Source organism: Clytia hemisphaerica, unplaced genomic scaffold (genome assembly GCF_902728285.1).
Source record: "Clytia hemisphaerica strain Z4C2 unplaced genomic scaffold, Clytia hemisphaerica genome assembly, whole genome shotgun sequence".
Classification (NCBI taxonomy): domain Eukaryota; kingdom Metazoa; phylum Cnidaria; class Hydrozoa; order Leptothecata; family Clytiidae; genus Clytia; species Clytia hemisphaerica.
Window position 1 is genome coordinate 330,784 of NW_027103918.1, and position 24,214 is coordinate 354,997.

Below are 24,214 nucleotides of genomic sequence, written 5' to 3' on the forward strand. Positions count from 1 at the left end.
AGCTGATATTCATATCTATATCATTCGCAAGCTAATGCATGAGTAATTATAAATAGTTCCTTGGATAAGGAAGAAATCTAAATTTTTTAAGATAACAATTTAAGGTGTGTTAGCATTTTACTGTCTCCTTATCTGATCGGAAGTTCTTGTTTTACCGGTCAGTACGTGATATAGCGCTAAACACGAATTGCTAGGTTGAATTTTTATGAAGGTCAATTGGGCGTTTCCCATGACAAAATCTTCATATTTAAGCACGTGTCTCCTAGAAGCCCTCTACCATAGAGAGAGAGATTAAAGATCGAGAGTAAAACTATAGTTGTAAAATCTTTTTTTCCACGAATTGGATACCCCCGAGTTTCCATTTTTTTTATCAAAATGGCGAAAAGGTCACGCTGAATCTGGATTCGAATTAGTTCATTTATTTCTCGGGTAAGTTATGGCATGTCTTAAAATAACCATAATTTTTAGATAGCATTACTCAACAGAAAATGACCAAACAAATGACTGAACATGAAGGGTACTATGATATGTAGTTTCTAACCTAATTGTTTTTCGCTTATTTTCGCAAAAAAAAAACGCAAAAACTGAATATGACGTCACAGTCGATGACGATTTAAGGGGTAAATAGCTAAAAGGGCATTCCATATTAAATCCGTACAGGGGGGATGGACGAACATTTCCAAAGGGTAATCGGGGAAGAATTTCCAGGGGGTATAACGGAGTATGTTTTCATTTTTCCAGGAGGTAAAAGCTTATTCCAAAATTTCCAGTGGGTAAAAGACTGTATTTAGTTTTTCAACCCTTACTTATAAGGTATGTAAAGAATTTTTCCAAGGGTTCTTTTGCAAATTTTGCCATTTTCCAGGGGGTATCCACATATTTCTAAAAATCTTTATTTGCCTTAAAAAGGTTCGTCCCCTCCCCCTGTATGGAAATTTAATGGAACAGCCCATTTTTTTTTTTTCCTTGTGAAAAACTGAAAACTGGTTTCTACAAAACATCACTGCTAGGGAAGAAAACCATAGACAGCGTACTTTCAAAACAAAAAGTTCCAGTCTAAAATTCCAACTAAATTTTCAGATAGAGGGTACATCCTTTTTTGTAGGTTTTAAGGGATGCCCGTTGGTAGTCTGTTTCTGTTCATCATAGATTCAGGAAATTCAAGAATGCTTAAGCTGAACAAATCTTCAACACAAATCAGCAAAAAATTTTCATCAAATACTTTTAATTAAGGATAGATAATTGGTAATAACATGAAATTAAACGTGCCATCAAACTTTAACGATTGGCATATAACCATGAAACAACAGAAGTGTGCAAAATAAGGTCACGTTAAATACATTCCCAGAGCACGTTTTATGAGGTGAGGGAATTCTTCGCCTACGACTTTCGTAGATGAAGGAAAGATTTTATTGTTTATTGCAAAATTTCGCGACCAAGAATAAAATGGGACCTTTGTTCTAATTTGAGGAAACAAACTTTTAATTAAGAAACCATGATAATTCATTACGTTAAATCAAAGGAGGAAATAGTCTCAGCATTGTCCCATTAAAAAGTCGTTAAAAGTCGTTATTTCTAGAACCCTTTTACATTTTGCGGTTCTCTGCAGTTTTTAGGTCAGGACTAGTCATCTTCACATAGAATCAAAGAAACTTGAAATAACCTGAAAATGATTGAAAATTTGCCCAAGGACACGTGTCGTTGCTTATGCTTTCAAATTGTGTTAAAAATTTGAAAACAATGTCGTGGTTTAGGATTGAAATAAGAAGATAAAGGAAAATATGATCGTCAATAGTTATTTTTTTGCATTTTATCCCGATGCAGCCCACAATTATTCCCCGCTGATATTTCTGATTTGGCGCAAAACGCTTTAAAAATCAAACGCAGCATAGATTCTTCGATTCTTATGACAATCGTAAGCTTTTGAATAATGTTCTGCCAATTTTCCAAGGACCTTTCATTAGTCACTTATTTTTGTTCGAATTTTTGAGCCACGCCTCCTTAGAAGTTACTCCAATGCTATCAACTTTATGATCAAAAAGTGACAACACTCGATAATAAGTTTACTACTCCCACGACGCTAAATTCCGCTTTTCATTCATACATCGGGTTTGCAAAATTATGCTTATATAGACGAAACCAGTAATACGAAAGAATCTATCCGTAGATTCAGTAAATGTGATGAAGAAGAAGTTAGTAGAAATCATTGTTAATCAGCTTCGTTAAAACCAAGTAAATAAAATATTCATTCTCATTCCTGTAAAGGCTTTCGGTGTAGATTTTCCTTCCGATGATCGAAACCAGGACCTATTCAGGACTGCATTTGTTTTCCTATCTAACTCTTTCAACTCGTGCTCGCGATACACAGATTTTCTGACTAACTATAGTGCATCCTCGCATGGTGGAACCTGACAAGTATTAGCAAGCCTACCATAGAATCAGGCATACCCCCAGACTCTTGGATCAGAGCATGGTACCCAAGTTCCCTCACATGACATGGGTTGACCCAGGCGTAGGTACAATCACTTGCTAAGTGAATCACAGAGCACCGAGTGGGAATCCAACCCCAAGCTCTTGCACCGAAGTCGAGGCGTGTCGCAAATAAAAAGGGCTTTCAAAATCGCACCTTTACAGTGCAACCTTTGAGCAGTGAAAAGGTACCCTTACAGTACATTTTACTGAACGTTTCTGACCCCCTTACAGTGTAGTTTTTGTAGTTTTATTTATTTTATTTTCATATCTTATTTTGCTGAAGCCACCTGAAAATGAGACTGAGATGCCCTTGAAATATCGACACAATGCTAAGAACAGATCAAAATGGATGCGAGTTTAAACTGTAAAGATACATCCGATTTCTACTGTCAGACTTGCATTTCAGCAGTCCCAAAACACACCCTAACAGTGTATCCAGCAAAAAGAAGACCCTTGTAGTGCCCTTCATCAAAAGTACACCCTTACAGTGCATTTCGAGGGTCTCGAAAAACCTACCCTTAAAGGGTGGCACATACCGTGGGTCGGACCATATGAGTGCTATAACATGGGAGGGTGCAAAAAGAAAACAATTTCTCGAACATCTTCTTATTTTTTACATGAGGAACATCTCCACCACTCTTCGTATCTTAGGATTAAAAAGTGTTACGAATTTGAGCAACCATTGATAAATATTGACAAATTAAGATTATTGCAACACCAATATGTATGTCAAAATAGACCAATCACAGACCAATATGTCAAAATAGAATAAGTGAGGTGATATTGACTTAGCATTTTCGTTAAATAAAAGCAATGAATACTGAAAAACAATGGGTTCTAGGTACAATTTGGTACTTTACAGACCGGTCTGTGAAACAGACACCTCCATTTTCCGGAACACATGCACCACTGGAAGCTTTTGCTGGAGCTTTATTTGATCAAATGATGTGTCTTTAAAATCTGGGACAATATGCGAAATTTCAAATCAGTTACTTTATGGTTATTATTTTACAGACCGGTCAACCTTCTGCATAACCAAAAATTGAAATTTTAGGGCTGGGCTAAGTTTCAAGCTCAGAGAATTCCAGGTTTTTGTCAATTCCTTCAATTTTGACTATGTTGTGTCAATTTCGAAATTCCGCTCAACTTTTTCCCAAATTCCGTTTTTCCACACTAAAACTGCCCAATTCTGCGATATGACTCAATTTCCGAAATTCCGTCGAAATTACTGTCGAATTCTGTCACTCCGTCGTTAGAAAAGTGGGTCGAGTCTGCTCCTCCGCCAACCATGAACCCCCTTAGTACACAAAACTTAATCAAAGAATATTGAAATTGAAAAATCTAGAGGGAACTTTTTTTTTGGGGGGGGGTGTCGAACTTTACGATGTCATCATATGACAATCACGTCATCAATAATAAAAAAAAATTTTGAGAAGGTAAAAGTACTTCTTGAGACTAACTTTATATAACTCAGTTCCGTTTTTTCTGGATATACTGTAGACTCACGGCAAATTTTATCAAAATGTACCATGACAGAGATGTTATCTTTATTCAAAGTTTTCTTGGGGTACAATTTAAGGGTATAAGATGACATACAACTATAAAAGCCGAGTATTTGTTATCCAATTCTTATTTCGAATTTCAATTGTTAAAAAAAGATTTACAAAGTTAATGATAAAAATACTATATACAGTAAGTAAGAGATTGAAAATACCTTTTTTACAAAAGTTTTGAAAAATGAAAGTTTGTGAGTAATGCTTTATTGGTCAACTTTGCTGACTTTGATCATAAAAGGTTTTGCTTGAAGAGTCAAACCTCCCTGTGGTATCATATCTTGTGGCGGCTTACAAACATCAAAATTGAAGTTTTTTATATAGTTTGTCAACAAGACGAATAATTGAAGTGTTGCGAATTTCTCACCAGGACACCTTCGAACCCCGACGGAGAAAGTAGCGATGTTTCGAATGCTCTTCAATTCCAAATGGCCTTCCTCATCAAGAAAATTTTCTGGTGAGAATTGCTCAGCATTTTTCCATAATTCAGTTTGGTTATTGATGGACCACAAGTTTGGCATAACCATTGTGTCTTTAGGGATGACAAATTCGCCAATTTTCACTTCTTCCATTGTTTTTCGGGGTAAACCGAGCGGCGCCACAGAGCAAACTCGGAGTAGCTCATGTGTTGTAGCCATACAGTAGGATAATTGCTTTTCGTGATGCAGACCAATCATATCTTCGTCGCTCAGAACACGTTCGATCTCCTCTCGACATTTCGCAATCACTTCAGGGCGTTTCCACAAATACAATAACGCCCAAGTTAGCGTGGCCGCTAAAGTATCGAAACCTCCGCCTAACATATCATTCACACAACGCCCTAATTCAAATCTGTCTTTATTGGTCAGTTCGGTGACGCCTGTTTTCTCTTTATACAACTGGATATATGTTCCATACAAACCACTACATTCTTGTTGCTCATACTCTTCCATCTTCTGAAAAGCGAACTTGTAAAACATCATACAACTCTCTTGGATGGCGTCAAGCCTCTTGTTGGGGAACCGCTCCAAGAATTTCAGGAAATCAGCTGGATTGCTCCCCTCAGCACTTTGGAACCATCTTTTGTTCACATTGACCAATGACATGACATCTTTATCATCGTAGGGTGAATTCTTACCATACATGACGTGGACCATGATACTGGGGACGACTTTATGGAATTCATTTGCTGGATCAAATCGTTCATTTGTCAATGACTTCTCGTTGAACAGATTGATCATCTTTGTTGCTTCATGTTGCAAGATTTCATTGAATCGTTCTTTATCAGCATACAATGAATGCATAGCTTTCAAAGTCATCTGTCTGTTTCGTTTGTATTCGTCAGTATAATCACACATACTGATTCCTGTTGCGCCATGCCGGGTGGTCGTGAATGTTGCTAAGTCTGGTCGTCCTGCAAAGATCTTTGCTTTCTTGACGAAAGTTTCATAGACAGCATCTTTACTGTTGAGGATGACGGTCAATCTTGATCCAAGTTGCAAAGAAAAGATATCTCCGTATGTTTCACCAAGGTCAGCTAACAAAAGATGCAATGGCTTTGATCCAAGTTTGTGAAGATAACCTATGGGAGAAATGATAAGAATTTTCAATTATCATTCAGACACAGTTGATTAAAAGTAAAAATAAAAGCTCTTAGAGTTTGTCGATAGCACACAGTACGCTCTTTGCACGGAATGTCAAATATGGTGTTTTCCTCTTACTCCCTAATAATAAAACTTGTCGAGATAAACTGATACTGAATTTTTTCACTTTGTATCAGAAGTCAAATGAAAAGTGTTATTTCAGTTATACTTTGCTTTTATCTCAATTACATTTTTTTGGCAATCTGCCCGTTAATTAGCGATATCAGTATATTGCTTATCAGTTAGAAGGCACTTTGGATAAAGATTTTTGCATTTTAAAATGATCAATCGAGAAAGACATTCCAACTCACCAATAATTGGCAATCCACTCGGTCCAGGTGGCAAAAATTTGCCTCGCTTAGTCTTGAATGAGAAGGTGATTGTGAGAACGATGAATAAGGCAATCGAGACAACTGCGGGTATCATGATGCTGGTTGAATTCTATCTAGAATAAAGAAATTAGAAAAATTCGTTACTTATTGATTGATGTTGATTTTCCGAAAAGTAAGACCAGTCAAAAAGAATGATTTCAAATCGCTCGCTAAGTATTTATCCTCACCTTGTCCCCAGCCTTTTGCAAAAATACTTGATGTGATCAGGTTTCTTATCTAGTGCTTTGCAGAGGAGCCGTCTCACCTATTACTCTTTCAAAAATTCCTCAATCAGATCATAAAGCGAGATATGAGAAACCGTACATTATGAAGTGTGGGTCTGAATTAGATTTTGAAACCTCCTCCTTTTTATAATACGTGGTTAACGGTACAGGGGGTCTGGAATCGATTGAAAACTCAGTCACGCACAACAAGACCTCACCAGGTTGCCAACAAAGCATGCAAAACATCCTCTACCGCGCTGCGAACGATTGCTTATAAACACGTAATCAAATGTCAAAAAGAATGTTGCCAAATTTTTCTTTTTGAACTTTTAAATGACGTTTTCCCTTGTCGCAATTTTCCTGGATGATATCGCCGCCCTTTTGAAAGGCGGGTGTGTGGGTTCTCGACACTCCCATTTACAAAAAAAATAGATATAGATTGACCACGATCAACTTACCGATTACAATATCTATAGAAACCTCTGTTTGCTTTGTCAGTGCAAAACTTTATGCTGCTTTAGCTTTCTTAGCTATGTTCACATATGAAACTGCATAGATTACTCGAGCTGGAATGGGTTTAAATACCTTTCCCTTGTGCAATTAAGATACCTTAATTAGGCGTAATTAATCATGAATTCGATCGATATGTTGGATAAGGAAACACATCTTTATATCTTTAACTTATCAATTACATCATTACACGATTTTATCAATTAGAGAAGATACGTTTTTTGCGTAGTTCTCCGTTAAGATCTCGTCATGAGCAGATTAAGCGAATTCAATTTTTAGTCCAATTTTTGTTTGAGAGGAAAAAAGTAATTTTAAATGTAATTTTGGGACTTGGGAAATTCTCAGGGCTATATATTGGATGATCATCACGTAATTAATATACCTCAATGATGTTTTTCGCTACCGTAGACACTTATCTTTGTATTAGAGCTTTTAGGTTATTTTCTTATCTTCGAACCGAAAATAACTTTATTTAGTTACTAATTGTCCGAAAAAGAAAACACTATTAAGAAGAAGTCAAAGGGAAAAGAAATGAAGTCATTGTTTTAACTCGAGACAGCTTTCACACTTTATCTTATAGTAAATGTCAAAGGAGAAGCACTCAAACAAAATACAAAGCACTTTTAGCCACATTCTAAAAATCTCTAGCAATAAACTATAATAAGAACTCATGGACAAGTATAATTAAATTAAAAATTGCATAAACATACTATCACCTGAAGATTAATAAATATACGTTTTTCTCAAACTTCTTTACACACTTTGTTGCCATTACACACTTCGAATTTCGTTATCCCCCGGACAAAAACTTCCAAACCCCGGTGGTCAAAATTGGGTGCCCAGACTGCCTCTGAAAACTGAGCTGTTTGGAAGAAACCGTAAGGATTCTAAAATTTTGATATCTCATAGACAATTCTCATGGCAATTTTTTGACGACTGTGCACCCTCGCACGAACATTGTGCTCTCTCGCACTTTATCAGCTTGTTCTTTGGTAAGAAATACATAAATGAAAACAACATTCGATGTAAACATATATTATGACCTGTCACCTTTAAGGAAAACGTTGCTAGAAGCTTCTTGTTTGAGAGTGCTAAGATCGACGTGTGAATAAATCTATTTCGGCAACCCTTTTGAATAGCACGCACATCTCTGAAAACTTGGATAATCTACGGAACGCAAATCTTAGGCAAAGTCGACATTTTTCTAAAAACAGAACGCAACCCTTTCGCAAACATTTTCTCTAAAACCGTAAATAAATTCATATAGGAAAATTAATCATTCATTTTTCGAACCTTCTAGAGGAAAATATCGAAGTTAATAAAATCGGCATACAAAGCATAATGTCCAATTTTTTTTCCTTTTGCGAGAAGTTACTTGGTGGGAGTACTTGTCAAAATGCCGGATAGAAAGTAGAGTGACCTGTAAACTAAGGATGTTAAAATGCATGATACTTTGCGAAGGAGGTGCTCCCGTTTGTCATAACCCTACGTGCAATTTCTAATACTTTCATGATCTCATAATTATCAAAGACCAATATATCATTTATCTCTAGAGAGGTTTACTCTTCAGCCAATATCAAAACACTTTGATCAATCATATACCGCATCTCTCCTGGCAACAAAATGCTACTCCAATATATCCATCTATTATAAAGATTATTTCCTAAAATAAATCAATTCCTATATTACGTAAACATATGAGCAAATATTGTGTAAATTTGAGGTTACTTATTACGTACGGTTGAATATAACGTGCAGTATTTGTTTGAGTAACGGGAGAGAGTCATAATTTTGAGGTCTTTCAGAAAGATATTATTTTACCATTCCTAGCTTAATCTGGCGATGCTTTATGTAAGTAGCTGCGCTGCTTTGGAACGCTATTAAGACTTTATATGATTGGCACAGGCAGATTGCCTTTTAAAAGATTGAAAGTTGATTTTGCAAAGGAAGATTAATGGGCAAATAGCAAAGTCCAAACCCTGTTTTCTCCTTTTTCAATAAATCATTCATTTTTTTTATAGTCAGCTTATGTCATCGATGCTTCACCTCGCGGGCTACGCAAGATAAGCTTCATTTGCGCAATGATATTTTTTTTCAAGACTTACAGTAGCAAGAATATCCCCCTTAAACATGATTGAAGGTAAGATTGATTTTTTCCCAAAAGTCAGAAACAATAAAAGATGTGATGTTGGTCGGTATTGAGGCGTTACACGTTTTTTTTTAAGAAACTAGTTTTACCAAGCAGCCTCGGTCTTTTGAGCATTGAATGTTTCTTACATGTTTCTAAAATTTTTGACATAATCAGCCTATTTTTCATGCAAAGAAAAAAAAAACATTTGTTTTGATTAGAAGGTTCTTAAAAAACCGAATTAAAAAATGTTATTTTCTGATTCTCAGCCTCAGCATCTTTCTTAGATGTTTCTTAGTTTTTAGGCATTCTGAGTAAGCTTCTGTATCCAGCTTACTGAACTCTGAAGTAGTCAGTATGATAGCCAGAAACAAATGATTGCCTCCTTAATCATCCTTTCATTAACAGGAGTTCAATATGATGTAGACCTTTTAACCTTTCCACCACAGAACTTACCCCAACTATCCTTCAAAGATGTACACACGTCAACTCTTGGATCAAAAGGTTGTTTCAAAACCTCTACCTAGCCTTTCGAATGATTAGATGGTTAAAAAAAGAAGGCGTTTATTTCATCAAAATAACGAATGTCTCCGATCACATACAAAACCCATATTCCCTCATTATGCGCGCATTACGTAGGTTGTAATGGGCGCTCAATGGTGCCAATGCGCCTTCGGGTGACGTCACTCTATCTGCGGTCGCTCTAAATGGCGCTCAAAATTCCGCCTTGTCAGATTGTTTCAGATTCAAACGCATGCTCAATTTACTTTTTAAAGGTACTCTTTGACTATAATCCGTATAAAAAGCCCGGTCTGGAAGCCTTTTGTTTTTTTTTCCATTGTTTCTTACTTACTTACTTGATAAATTAGTTGTTTTGCTAATTTTTTGTGATGAGATTAAATCTTAAACCAATCCTAAGAGGAGTACTTGGTAACGTGATCAAAAACTAAGCAAATCGATTTTTATCTTTCGATATTAACAAAAGAAAAAGCTACAGTAACAAAAAGTTCAAGCAATAAGCTTCCATATCAGAGATTTTTATACGAACTATGGTTTGACATTTTTGGAGAAATTGACAGGTTTTGGTAAGGTACTTCGATCCGAAATAACCAATTATTTTTTTCTTCCTTTTTTATTTATGAAAACGTTAGACGGGCAATTTGTGCAATTTCGTCGTCAAATTTTGAAGCAGTGTTTCGAAGAATATAAAGCTTTTTTTTCACCTTCTTAAAAATCTCCCAGAAAGACACCCTACATTACGATAGACTTTTGAAATATTTTCACCTTTGACATTTAAGACCCTGTTAGGAAGAAATATATTACCATTATGCCTAGCTACCTAAAGTCCATAACTATACTGCTTCATTCTATTGTTTATATGTCGAGTTCAGCCATTATTTTTTTGTTTTAAGACCTAGTCAGAGAACCCCAAGAGCTCCTCTTTCCACGGAAATAACTGGTCAGTAGAGTTGAAGATGAGTGAGAAAGGCTAAAATTGTATCCCATACTAGGAAACTATACACATCCCAATTAGGGTAAACACTAGTCTCCCGGGGGTACTACCCTTGCCGACCGACGAGGGGGCTCCGCTGAGGTTCGAAAAATGGACCCTACGTGGGACTAGTTTTTGAGGAAAAAGTGACCCTGAATGGGACTGGAATTACTTTTTACCCAAATTTTCCAAAAAAGACACCCTACGAGGGACTAATTTTTCTATTTTGGTGTTTTTGCGACCCTACCTGGGACTCGTGGAGGTTAAAAAAGGTACCCTGACCAGCGGCGCATCCCCGTAACCCATTTTGCCCTCTTTTGTTTCGGTTTGTTTTTGTGATCTCGCTTAGTATCACTTCTGTTTAAAATTTCTAGCTTAAAAACAAAGGTAAAAGAGACAAAAATTGAGGGCATTTGTCTCCATTATCCTGAATTTTTATGCATCTTTGCTAGGCTAAACAAGACAAACCAAAATATAATGACATCACAGGGATCCTTTAGCCTTTAACACGCAATGTCCTTTGTCTATGTCTAAGTTTTCCATCCCTGTTAGTATTTGGAAAGTGACATTTAGCTGATTTAGCTCCCTCAACTCATCCTCTAGCTAAACAGTTCTCTCCGGTTAACTGAGACAGAGATTTAGTGTTGAAAAAGCATGCGACAACGCTTAATTATGTTAAATATGTTTTGCTTGAGCTTGAGATATATGATTGACGCGAGAGGTTTCTCGTTAAACATCATTTACACTCATTAATTAGGGACGTTTGATGCCTATAATTTCCTCCATAAAAATATTCAATATGAAGCAATTAGCAGACCTCAAAATAAGTGGAGAAAATAAATCGAATCTTAATTGTAGCGCCATATACGGCATATGGGAGAAGTGATCTATTTTTGGCTGTAAAAATATTAATTTATTTTTGAAGATTAATATATGTTTGACAGGAATTTCAGCAAGTATATTGCAAAACTAAGATTGAATTAAGAATGAGATCTTTTGTTCAATTTCCATTTTGGTCCAGCCCTTTCAACTGAAACATTTTGCTGAAGGATGTTGTGTAACTACTTCCTTAAATCTCAAAATCGTTTTTAATGTTAGTTTTGCTATTACTAATTACTTACTAATTGAAATTAAAATTTCCTCATATAGAAAAACTGTCAAAACTGAACAAAAAATGTTAAATATTTTACTCAATATATCTTACTGCGCCAACATAAGTTAATAACTCGCGTATATTCTCAAATTGTTATATGAGTCTGATAGAACTTTAAAAAGTTAAGGGCATTGTCCCGTTTCGTATCCAACGATTATTCTAAAAGAACTTCTTTCTAAGACCATGTTCAGACGTTAGGGTTCCGTATTGTTCTGAAACAAGCGCGAATGTCAAAATTCGAATGGTCAAAAAATAAGACGGAAGAATGGAAACTGTTTCGCTTCACTGCTCCGTTTTCTTTCTCTCAAACGCTCCGAAAACAATTTTAACACTCTCAACCCATAACGAAAACCATACCGGAGCGACACGAAACCTTAACGTCTGAGCATGTTCTAAGATTAAACTCATTGGGTTCAGAAAATGGTAAAACTCTCTTTTTTATCAATGAAAATCTATTTGAAAAACTTTGTACTAGCGCCGAAAACAAATTTGAGCATCCTTGAATAATTCTTGGTCCAAAATTATTCTTAAATTTTTTCAGACCCAAAGGGTATCGGAGGCCGAACCTAAAACGTATTTGAATCGGATTGGTTACAAAATATCAATTTCACTTCAATCAAGTATTTTAAGCGAGCGTGGGTGGGTCGCGTGATGGCGGCGCATTTAAAATAGCCCATCAACCAATAGCTTAGTTTTAATCTCGGGAAATGGATAAACAATATGTCAATAAATTTTGATAGTTGGTTAGACGAGACATCTCTTAATTTAGTTACCACAAAAATAAGAAAATTATTTTTCCCTGATTGATTTTTTTAAATTAGCTGATTCATTGAATTGTAAAATTTTTGGAAATATTATCTGAAAAATTTTGAGTCGGGTAATCAAAAGTCTAAAATTTTCGAACGGATGTTTTGAAAAATAAGGTGATTTTGTTTGTACCCCAAAAAATTAGTACTGACACGTCTGACTTTATTTCAACAATAAGGTACTGGCTTTTCGTAAACTTGACGTCAGAACAGAGGGGTACTGGCACTACGGAAGACTAGAGGTTGCTAAATCTACTATCCAGTAGCGGCCTGGCTTAATTTTCTTGGTAGTGCAAACTATGAAATTTGCGCCCCTGGTATTTTTGTCCTTATTTGCGCCGTATATCATTATGTGAAACTACTGTAAGAACAGTGACTGGTTGAAAGTAACGCCCGGAATCTCTGAGTTAACAGACTTTTATTTATCATTAAAGATCAATGGCTGAAAGAGGCCCCAAAAATTCTAAAGTTGGCAAGAATAGTAAGGGTTCTTTGTAATTCTGGCGCCACAGGCAAAAATATTTTGTGTAAGAAAGGTCAAACAGCTTATAAGATACTAGCCGGTACCCGGCGTCGCGCGCCGGTTAAGCTGTAGCTGAACGCACTAAAAGTCCTTTGAATGTTAAAACTGGCTTAAAAAAACGATCAAATGAATAAAAAGATATCTTCACAGTTTGACTCTAACCCTCCCCGGAGATCTTTTTCTCGTTTCGCTCGCATTTAATACGCCGTCCAGTATTCGACAATTTGAGAAAATGTCATGGTAAAGAGGAGTGAAATGTAGAAATGACAATTCTTTAGGAAAAAGCGGGAAGGCCACAAAGAATAGTGCAGCTTTGTTTTTATCAGATTTAAAAAGATAAATAAGTCAATTCTAAATTGCTTTTTGACCATACTCCCTTGTCATAACTTTTCGAATTTAAACATGTAAAATGACGTACACAGTTTTTAACAGTATCAACCACTTGAATGTTTTTATATGAAGAAAGAGATGGACTAATTTCTTCTCTTGCTTTTTATCGCCCTTTGAATGCTGTTATTGTTCGACAAACTTTTTAATTTTTATGTTTTGATTTACATTTGAAATGTTCTTTTCAATAGAAGAAACTTGTTTTGTTTTGAAAAGAATTCGAATGTCATTAATAAATACGATCGTTAAATACATTCGAAAACATTTCAAACAAAAGAAAAGAGAAAAACACGATCGGCCAAAGCTGGGCAGAAATTAAAATTACTAAATGTAGATGGGCCCTAAATTTCAAAACAAAGGCTGAATAAAGTCTAAACCAGGCTCTATTTGATCTGTCCATCAAAACAAACTTATCGAGAACAAAACATTGCTTGCGAAATCTTTTGCCAATGGCGCGAATCCAATAGAACAAATTTGTGGAGCAAGAGACTAAAAGTCATAATTCTAAAACACAAACAAAGCGAAAACGAAAGTGGTGACACACAGACACACAAAGCACCGCTATTAATATATAGATTCTTAAAAGGAAAAAGTTAGTCCGCATAAGACCACAAAAACCACAGCGAGCAGTTTCGATCAATCTCTCATTCTTTAACCCCGCCTGGTGGATACACAACACTTCTCTTGCTTTGACTTTTTGCAATTCAATGTTGATAGTAGTTTTGAAAAAATTCTTAAAATAATAGGAAGCGCCGCAGGCGAAAAAATTTACATTGCACTTATAGAAGGCGCTAAAAACGTGTCAAAGGGCGCAAAATCGCCCAACCAAACATCAAAAAGAATTTTGGCGCCCCCTTGAAAAGTTTTTTTGGCGCCCCTCTCAGGTCTTTCTGGGTGGTGCACTGCACACTCTGCACCCCCTGCCAGGCCGCCACTGTTACTATCTACCAAATAAATATCTGACTGGGATATGCATGATGCTGCAAATTATAAAAAAATTTGATCAGAGCTAAAAGCAGCAGAAATGGCTCTACATTAAAAGTAGATTACTTACATAACCCCAGCTCTTGATTACGAAATTCTTGTAAAGATATTTTTATTGGCGAAAGTTCAAAATTTTTGCTGAATATCCTATTTTTAGAGTTCTGATTGGTTAGTAATGTTTAGCTGCAGGAAGATTAAGCCTCATTAATTATCTTTGATTGATTCGCTGATTAATATCCGAAAAATTTTCATTTTATTTGCATGTGCTTTGTGTGTCTGCATTTCGAAGAAAAGAGCGTTCCTTGTGAATACTTGGAAGCCTCTCTCTACAGGGTACTAGGGTTGGAGAATGTCGGGTAGGTGCTGACCGAACCCCCGATAAACGATCCTTAGAGAGACCAAATTCTAGTGAGAAAATGACCCTTAGAGAGATGTTTTTTCTTCGATATTCGAAAACTACCTATGGGGAGAATTTTTAGAATTTTTTACCTCAAAACTAAAATCTTTCCTCTTTAAATCAAACTTTTCCGACCCTTAGAGAGACTTTAGAAGGTGAAAAAATCGACCCTTATCGTTCGCACATACCCAGCACCCATGTCAAAATCCAAAGAGAAAACTTCCGAAAGTTTAAAATTTTAATTCAAAGTTTAAATTCGAGAAAGTTTAAAAAAATTCTCAAAATCCCTAAAATTCCCCAAAATGTTAGTTTCTCTTTGTTGGCACCATTTTGTTACAATCCAGTCTATGAGGATGAGTTTCTAGGGTTAAAATACCAGAAAAGTCATGTAGTATGAAAGCTAATGAACATTCTAAAATGGGTACTTTATCTTGAAATTTCAAACCAGAAATGATCTTTAATAGATAATCAAAAGGTATGAAATACATATAATGATTAAATCGCCAAATTATGAAATTCACCTCATCCTCAATTTCAAGACTACGTGCTCTTATTCCGTTGCCATGTATCGTTGCTAATACCTTGAAACAATATTGCTTTCCATAATTAGTGTCATTTGATCCATTTGCAATTACCCTCTTTGGCGCCTTGTCTACGAGTCTAATGGCTATTGATTTGCTTGCGTTGGGTGGGGACCAACCAGATTATGAACTTTAAAGCTACCTGGCATGAGGCTCGGATCAAGAGGATCTAGATCCTAGATTGTTTTACATGTTACTTAATTTCCCTGGTTTATTTTAAAATAGCCCTTTATCCAATTATCGAAAGTTTTGGGGATTTCGAATTTTATTTTTTTTGGTCAAAAATTTTGAATTAATTTTTAGTATCAGTGTTGTGCTTTTTCCAAATAAAAATTTAATACTGTCAATTGCTGATGAAAATATCACAAGAATTGATAGTTCGAGAGCTGTTGGCCTTTTTATTAGGTCATAAACCTCAGAATTTTAACCATCCTTAACGTGTTCGCCGTATCGAAAACTGTCAAAAAAGTTTTGTCAGATCGAACACTAGCGGTCGTTTTTATCTTCACGAGCCTCAAAAAGAGGTCGAAAAAGAGGTTATATTTAGGTCACGAGCCTTTACGAAATTTTACAGGTGATTAGTACGACCCTCAAGGACAATGAAAATCGAAAATCTAACCAAAAAATCCAGTTTCTTGACCTAGATGAGGGTTAGATGCCCAAAAAAACTTTTTTTGACAGATTTCGATAATAATAAGCTTTGGAGCGAAAGCACTAATAGCGAGTTTATGTATTTGTTTTTTTCTGCAATGGAGACAGTTAGCTTCTGATTTGTCTATCCTGGTCAACTGAGAACGACGGTAAAAATACATTTACCATCTTCGAGTTTTTCTGGTCAAAACTGTGGGCTATTCTAAATCGTCTAAGTCACTAAAAAGTGTAAATAGCGAGTTTGTGTATGTATTTGCACTTTTGAGGACGGTAGAGTGGCTGAAGCGATTTGGAATGACCCGCAGTTCTGACCCACAAAATCGAGGACGGTAAAAGTACTGACTCATCGTTGTCCTTAGCTGGTCAGGATCTAGTCAAATTTGAACTTTACCGTCTCCGTCGCTGAAAAACAGACATGCATAAACTCAGTAATACATAAATTTGCCGCTCTCAAATTATCAAACTATCAGACAAACGTTTTGTGAGTCTTGATACGTTGTCAGCGTCTCTATTCATTAAGCGATTTATAGAAATAACCTCGATGTTGTATTCTGTGAGCCAATCAGGTTGCTTCTTTACTTTCTCAAACTTAGCCTCGAGAAAGCTTTACGTATCTTGTCAGATCTAGGGATTGCACAAAGAAATGTGAGATGAGGAAACTTTTTCTATTCAATTTCATTCTCTCAAAATTTCGGATTTTACGCATAGTTTTGACCGCAAACTTTCTCATTTCTGATAATGGTGAAAATGATGAAATATCGATTTTAAGGGCCTTTAGATATGTATTTTGCAAGAGATGATTTGTTTTCAAGGTATTGCCAACTCACTATCCGTAGCTCGCTAAATTCTTATTTCGTAATTTCTCTCAATCAATCATGATCTCTCTCAAATAATGATCCCTTTAAATGAGAGCTTAATTGTGCTTGATTGTTTCTGGAAATTACTTCGCTAAGCGTGTTGCTGTGTTGCGTTTATGTGCACAATTTCACATTTCTGGTCACAAAATCATGCTCTACCTCATAATTTTTTTTTCTTTTCATATCAGGCCCTATTTCTCCTGGGTCTTCCTTTAGAAAAAGGGTTTTTGTGGAAGTTAGACCGAAATTTTGCAGGGTGAAAATAAACAAGCGATCGTCTTTGGAAAAAGTTTCTTACGAGAGCATATGCGTATCCAATAGAGGGGTCAGTACTAAAGTCTCAGTCATCATCACGTTTGGTAGGCTGTGCGCATCCCCAGAATCGATTTTGATATAGGGGATGTGTATCGTGTATTAAATTCCCGTCAGAGAGTTACTCCAATTTTGGGGTAACGTCTTTCAATTTTCTTAAAAAGCTTCAGAAATCCAATGATTGTATTAACCTCTAGCCATTCAAATTTTTAATTGAAATTTAATGAAATTTAAAGATCTCTCATATAAAACCTACTAATCAAGCAAATCAAGTTTCTAAAACTCAAAAACGCAAAACTCTCGGACGAGAATTTTATACACGACACGCAGCTCCTATATCAAAACATATCAGAGAGGATACGTGAAGCCTATATAAAATATCTGGTCGTTATATAAATAAGAATTCGTAAAATTTTTCACACCACTACCCAATTTGTTCACAAAAAATATTCTTATTCAAGCATTTGTTTGTCGGCAAAAGCTTTCTTCAACAAGTGACGTTTTCATCGCTTCTTACAAACTAGACTTTTTTTACCTAAAATAGGCCCAAGTTGCTTTAATCTCTTATTTGTTAAGAAGCGTTGTTTGGCTTCTGCTGCAAAATGACCATGTAGCCTGGAGTTTCAATAGAGTAACGGCTAAAGACCATGTTAGCATCGATTTCCAAGCCCGAATGGCTAGACTCGAGACTCCTGTAAGGGAAATAAAACCACTTACTTCCCATCCAGACGCCCGCGCGTGGTTTTCACACAAACAACGGATTGAAAAAAAAATCTATCGCTAGATTCCAAAAATGCAGTCCTCAAAACAAAGGAACCGCTAGATAAAATCCGTCGTTATGATTGCGGCGCGTTTTAGGCGCGTTTTAAGGCCTGTTTACATCGATCGCGCGAGCGTGCACGCTAGGGCAAAATTTCCTAAAATAGCCTATTGACGTCACGAATTAAATTTTCTTGTACACAAAAAGTGTACGCTCTTGTACGCTTTTGTGCTCTTTTCTCCGCTGAAAATTTTCAACTTTTTTGAGCGTACAGGAGCGCACATCTCAATTGATAATTTTTCAACCAATCAAGAAAGAGAAAAACTGCTGAGTAAACAAAAAAATGTAAACATACAGATTGTGTATGTTTTTGATGGAAATCAAACATTGATCGCGCGGAGTGTGCGGCCAAATCTATTTTAAGAATTTTGGCCTAGCGTGCACGCTCGCGCGATCGATGGAAACAGGCCTTTAGATGGGAAATAAATGGCTTCACTTTTTCTTGCCTGGGAAAGGTTAGAGATTCTACTGAAGACTTTCGGGCTTTAAAGTCAATGCTTGTTAACTTTGCAAGACAAAATATGACATAGCAACATACAGACACTAGCCATTACTATCATTGCTTTAGAAGTTTTAAGCTTGGGAAATTTAATTACTCTATTTGCTTACTTTTCAAATAAATAAATTTATGTTACCAGCGGAACTACCACGTCAAAAAAATTCGATAATTCGTATTTAACCTTTTTGACTCCACCCAATTTTAAATTAGCACCAGACTGCTAATACTCGCCTTATAATTTTGGTGGTTGAATTATTAGAATTGCACTCAACATGTTCATCGAAAAAATCATTATTATTTATCATCAGTACTTCAAAAATTTGAAAAAACAAAGCACTTGTTTTATTCAAATATCCCCCCTCATCTCTATCAGCCTTGACACTAGAAAATTGGTAGATTTGGAACTTCAATTCATGTCTTATACCGTTAAGACCATCGAAATAGAAAACTATAATCTACTTGAGTTTAACATTGGATGTGTGATTGAGACATGCACGATAAAATTCTTACAGTTTGTCTCCACAGCTTAATATAAGAGGAAGCTAAGCTGTGGTGTTCACGTTATTGAAATACCCAGAAAGTACAGTTTGACTGTAAACGAAAGTGAAAGAGAACACCATATTGGTCGTAATTATTAATTTCGCATAGCGAAAGTATTACGATAGCCTTTCGCGGTGTCATCGGAAAAAAAATTAGAAAACGAAAGTGCTTGATACGGTGGACGGACTCACTAAATTTAATTTACAAATTACACGCTCGTATAACCACGGACGATTTTCGCGGGTTTTCTTTGGATTACGTCATTTATCTTTGTGTTTTTAGCTCCACAGTTTTGATTTTTTCTTTATTTTCTTTATAAGGATGGCGCACAATATGAGCATATTTATTTTTCTTATAAGCATATACTTTATAAGAATCAAATCAATAACTCTTGATAGACGGTGATATAGCTTTCGGTAATTAGTTGTTACAAAGTAAACAAGGAATGGCGCATAATTTGAGCTCATTTATTTTTCTTATAAGCATATACTTTATAAGAATCAAATCAATAACTCTTGATAGACGGTGATATAGCTTTCGGTAATTAGTTGTTACAAAGTAAACAAGGAATGGCGCATAATTTGAGCTCATTTGTTTTTCTTATAAGCATATACTTTATAAGAATCAAATCAATAACTATTGATAGACGGTGATATACCTTTCGGAAATTAGCTCTTTCAAACTAAACAAGCAATGGCACACAACATCAGCATTTTTATTTTTCTTATAAGCATTTACTTTATAAGAATCAAATCAATAACTCTTGATAGACGGTAATATACTTTTCGGTAATTAGTTCTTACAAAGTAAACAAAGGATGGCGCACAATATGAGCATATTTATTTTTCTTATAAGCATATACTTTATAAGAATCAAATCAATAACTCTTGATAGACGGTAATATACTTTTCGGTAATTAGTTCTTGCAAAGTAAACAAGGGATGGCGCACAATATGAGCTTACTTATTTTTCTTATAAGCATATACTTTATAAGAATCAAATCAATAACTCTTGATAGACGGTGATATAGCTTTCGGTAATTAGCTCTTTCAAAGTAAACAAGCAATGGCACACAACATCAGCATTTTTATTTTTCTTATAAGCATTTACTTTATAAGAATCAAATCAATAACTCTCGATAGACGGTGATATACCTTTCGGTAATTAGTTCTTACAAAGTAAACAAGGGATGGCACACAACATCAGCATTTTTATTTTTCTTATAAGCATTTACTTTATAAGAATCAAATCAATAACTCTCGATAGACGGTGATATACCTTTCGGTAATTAGTTCTTACAAAGTAAACAAGGGACTGCGCAAATTATGAGCATATTTATTTTTCTCATAAGCATTTACTTTATAAGAATCAAATCAATAATTCTCGATAGACGGTAATATACCTTTCGGTAATTAGTTCTTACAAAGTAAACAAGAGATGGCGCACAATATGAGCATATTCATTTTTCTTATAAGCATATACTTTATAAGAATCAAATCAACAACTCTTGATAGACTGTGCTATTCCTTTCGGTAATCAGTTCTTACAAAGTAAACAAGCGATGGCACACAATATGAGCACATTTTTTTTCTTATAAGCATTTACTTTATAAGAATCAAATCAATAACTCTTTATAGACGGCGATATACCTTTCGGTAATTAGTCCTTACAAAGGGCTACAAAGTAAACAAGGGATGGTGCACTATATGAGCATATTCATTTTTCTTATAAGCATTTACTTTATAAGAATCAAATCAATAACTTTTGATAGACGGTGATATTACCTTTGTTTATTAGTTCTTAAAAATTAAACAACAATTGTTCTTAAATTGGTCTCTTTTTTTAGCGATTTTAAGCCTCGTTGTTCTTGCAAAATTGTTTCATCAAGGCTCGATGTGAAGTAGATTTCAAATTGGCTTCAATCTCTACTTCTTGTTTTTCCTACGCAGTTCAAATTCTAGGCGAAATTTTCGACTTCAAGTCGTCTTGTTTTATATTTGATTAGTTGCTATCTATATTTTCTCGCTAGTTCCAGACCTTTTTTGTAGATATCGTGTGAGCACGTTTTCAGCCCACCTTCTTCTTTCTTGGACTAGGGACATGTTCAGACGTGTTTAAAACATATATAAATTCTTGTGTCTTATTTCTTCGTCCTGATTCCATCTATATCTGAGAAACATTAAATTGACCATGATTGTAGAGGCTAAGGTTTTGTTTGCTCTCGTATCCCTTTATTGGTGGTAAAAGCGTATGTGGCGATTATATCTCATCAGTGTTTTTTCCATAATGACGTTATCAGGATAAATGATGGCGACAAATTACTACTGATGACGTATGCACATATGCAAAAAATAACTTGATCAGATTTTTAACTCCGCTAATGAGATTTTAACTTCATGAATTCGAGAGAGTTTTATCGACAGTTAATTAATTCTTGATTTGAACTTTGATTTCTTTTTAATCACGCACAAAAGAAAAAGATTTGGTCAAATCTATCGTCTCTGATAGAGTGGTTTTTCAGTCGTTACGCATATTAAAAAACAAACAAAATTCACCGAATGCAATGTTATTTTATTTTGAGTAAGAGGGTTTTTTGCCAACTGCAAAAACTAGGTCCATTCAACATATTGAGTCTGAGAAACCCTTGCAGATCCTTTTCGTTCAGGACTGAATGAGAAAATTTCTGTGAATTTCTTTTCAGATTTTTTTAAAGGACCTGTCAAATGATAATGACTTCTCAGAGATCTTTAGTCCGCGATTGTATATTAAGTTTCATCCATTTCTAATCATTTTAAGTCATTTAGAATTGAAAAATCACGAGCCTTTAGATCAAAACAACCACTGGCAAGCAAGTTGTAGGTGCATTCAGGGAAATGGTACAGTAAACATTTACTATGCTGCCAAATAAGCACTGTATTTAAAAGCTTTGCTTCTGCAAAAAATATAAAATAGAGTCATTTTGAAGCATTTGAGATAATCAAAATCAAAATTTTCTCCCGTCGGCGCAAACCATGGTTGCGCCTCCTTATTCAGTTATCCATTAGCTGCTCTGAGAAAGCCATATCACTATAAGCGGAAATTGACACTTTTGCCAATGGGCGCAAATCATGGTTGAACTCCCTTAGACTTCTAATCACAATATTTTGATCCTCATGGCTATAAGAGCAAATCATTCACTGGTCACTACAATCCCCAAAGGGGGGAATCTTACCCTGAGTATCAGAGGTTAAGTTTTCAAAGAAAATAGTAACCTCTGAAGACAAATAATAGAAATTTTATCGCGCATGTGTCAATCTAATCACTGTAGAAAAAATCAAAGATGAAGAGCAAATATTACCATATTAATGTCTAGCAGACTGTATCAGTATGCAGTTTACTATTTACGAATTCCCCAGAAACCTCCAAGTGTAGTTGAAATGAGTTTATTTCGAAAGAAATCCTTTACATGATCCCCAAATGTATAACAGTAATTACTAAACTTTTAATTATGGAAATGTCACTTTAATTGAATCGAAATAATAGACAGACTTTATGTTATGATTCTCTATCACTGACTCTTTTTACAAAGCATTGATGACTTTTTGTAAGTTGTGTTTTCAACGACGGGAATAAAAATATCGACTATGACGCTCATCCAAGATCTTGGATGGTCGTCATGGTTACTTTTGTCTTCGCTGATTGCGCGCGGCACAGCGTAAATATATGATTTTGAGCTGTGCTTTTCACGGTAGGGGAATCTTACAACCAATTCGATTGACTTCAAAATATGCCCATTTTGCCCTGATTGCTTGCTTCGTTAGCAGAAAACTGCTAACGAAGCGTTACAAAACGGAAATCATTTAAATTTCGATTTCAAAAATCATATTTGGCAGGATTTGTGGCGTGAATTTAAGAAAAATGGCGTAATCGAAAATTGAAATTTTCAGGCATGAAAGAAATTGTTGTCATGGCATGGATTTTGGGTCCGCTGGGGAGGGGCTCATACAGGTATACAGCTAGACCAAAATCACCAAAAATTTTATACTTTCTTTTGTTTTTCCGTCACTAAAAGTGGTATGTTTTTCCAATCATTTCTTCATTTGTTTTAATTTCGACATTTTATTTCATTTGATACACGGCTCAGTAACCTTAGAACAGCCCTGTTTTAGGCAATCAAGGAGGGCTGACATTAAAAAAAGTTTGACCGTTGGCGCCAACCATGGTGGTGCCTTCTTAGCCAGTACATCATAGCTCTATTACTTTCAAAGTTAACACATCCTGCATTGACAAATCAAGTTTAACCATAGTTTGGTACCAAGATTTTATTTGAACTATTTTTGCCTAAAGTCAACTATGGGGCTAAACAGTACTGAAAAAAAACAACATTTTATAACAGTTCTGAGCTTGGAATGACTTAATCTTAGCCAAATTGAGGTTTAGAATTAAAAGCAGGGGGTATAAACCTGAAATGTCTCAATATTAGCCACGAGAAAATCATTAGAACAATTTGAGGCTTAAAATGAAAATAGAGACGTCCTAGCATCAAAAACTTTAACTTGTCTTTATATAAAAAAAACTGTACCCCAGTGAAAATTTACTTCAAATTTTCCAACCTGGCGAATATATTCAGTCAAAAAATCGACCCCAGTAACTGGGCTACTGAGACGGAGATGTTAAAATGGCAGTATTTTGCATATTTTGAGTGAATTTTTAAGTGCCACAGATCTTTTTTATCGGGTTTGTGAAGATGTATTTATTTTTGTGTTATATGCTGCCAATAAAACGGACATAAACGAGACCTTTGTTAATTGACCAAACTTGTTCTAGTACAGACTCGTTGGAATTAAAGAAACATTTTGTAATTTTGTTGTAATTGGTGAAATTTAATTTCATATAAATCAATCAATCCTCTAATGAAAATAATCCTCAATGTAAGTAAGTAAGTATATTCATCAGGTGGCTGACGGTGGAGCCAGGAGTGAGGGAGTCTATCCCCTTTTCTATTTGCGCTAGACCTGGGAGATCGAATACTGAGGTGGAGCACTACACCTACTCTAAATTCCCAGTAACTTACCGCCTAGATCAGATTACCCATTCTAAGCTACTCATCTGCTGAGTTGGCGGTGACCGGGGATCGAACCCACAAACCTTAGATTGTAAAGCGAATGCTCTACCGACTGAGCTACCCGGTCACCAATCCTCCATAACTTGATGTAATTTAGAAAAAGAAGGCTAAAAACGAACGTCTGAACATCTTATTCTAACCAGGGAAAATTGACAGCGAAAGATAAAGAGCCTGGGGGAGACCTAGGCAAAATGGGAACCGGTAATATGCGCGATCGGTAAGGTAGTT

The 24,214-nt window shown here is 35.6% G+C and overlaps 1 protein-coding gene across 3 annotated transcripts; it reads right to left on the minus strand.

The window, feature by feature from the left end:
* Nucleotides 1-4,098: 4,098 nt before the first annotated feature.
* Nucleotides 4,099-6,796, minus strand: LOC136809597 (cytochrome P450 1A5-like). Of its 3 annotated transcripts, none has more exons than XM_067066137.1 (3): nucleotides 6,701-6,796; nucleotides 5,959-6,092; nucleotides 4,099-5,586 (listed from the first exon to the last, which is right to left on the minus strand). In XM_067066137.1, exons 2-3 carry the CDS (start codon nucleotides 6,071-6,073, stop codon nucleotides 4,232-4,234), a joined length of 1,470 nt encoding a protein of 489 aa, XP_066922238.1. In that variant the 5' UTR covers nucleotides 6,074-6,092; nucleotides 6,701-6,796; the 3' UTR covers nucleotides 4,099-4,231. The 3 variants fall into 3 exon arrangements, with proteins under 3 accessions (XP_066922238.1, XP_066922237.1, XP_066922236.1); XM_067066136.1 differs by lacking the exon at nucleotides 6,701-6,796 and adding an exon at nucleotides 6,461-6,508; XM_067066135.1 differs by lacking the exon at nucleotides 6,701-6,796 and adding an exon at nucleotides 6,207-6,452.
* Between the last annotated feature and the right edge of the window lie 17,418 nt (nucleotides 6,797-24,214).

Coding starts and splice junctions, on each gene's coding strand:
- LOC136809597 (XM_067066137.1), bottom strand. CDS start 6,073: ATGATACCCGCAGTTGTCTCGATTGCCTTATTCATCGTTCTCACAATC. Junction 5,587..5,958: donor GAGTGGATTGCCAATTATTG/GTGAGTTGGAAT, acceptor TTTCTCCCATAG/GTTATCTTCACAAACTTGGA.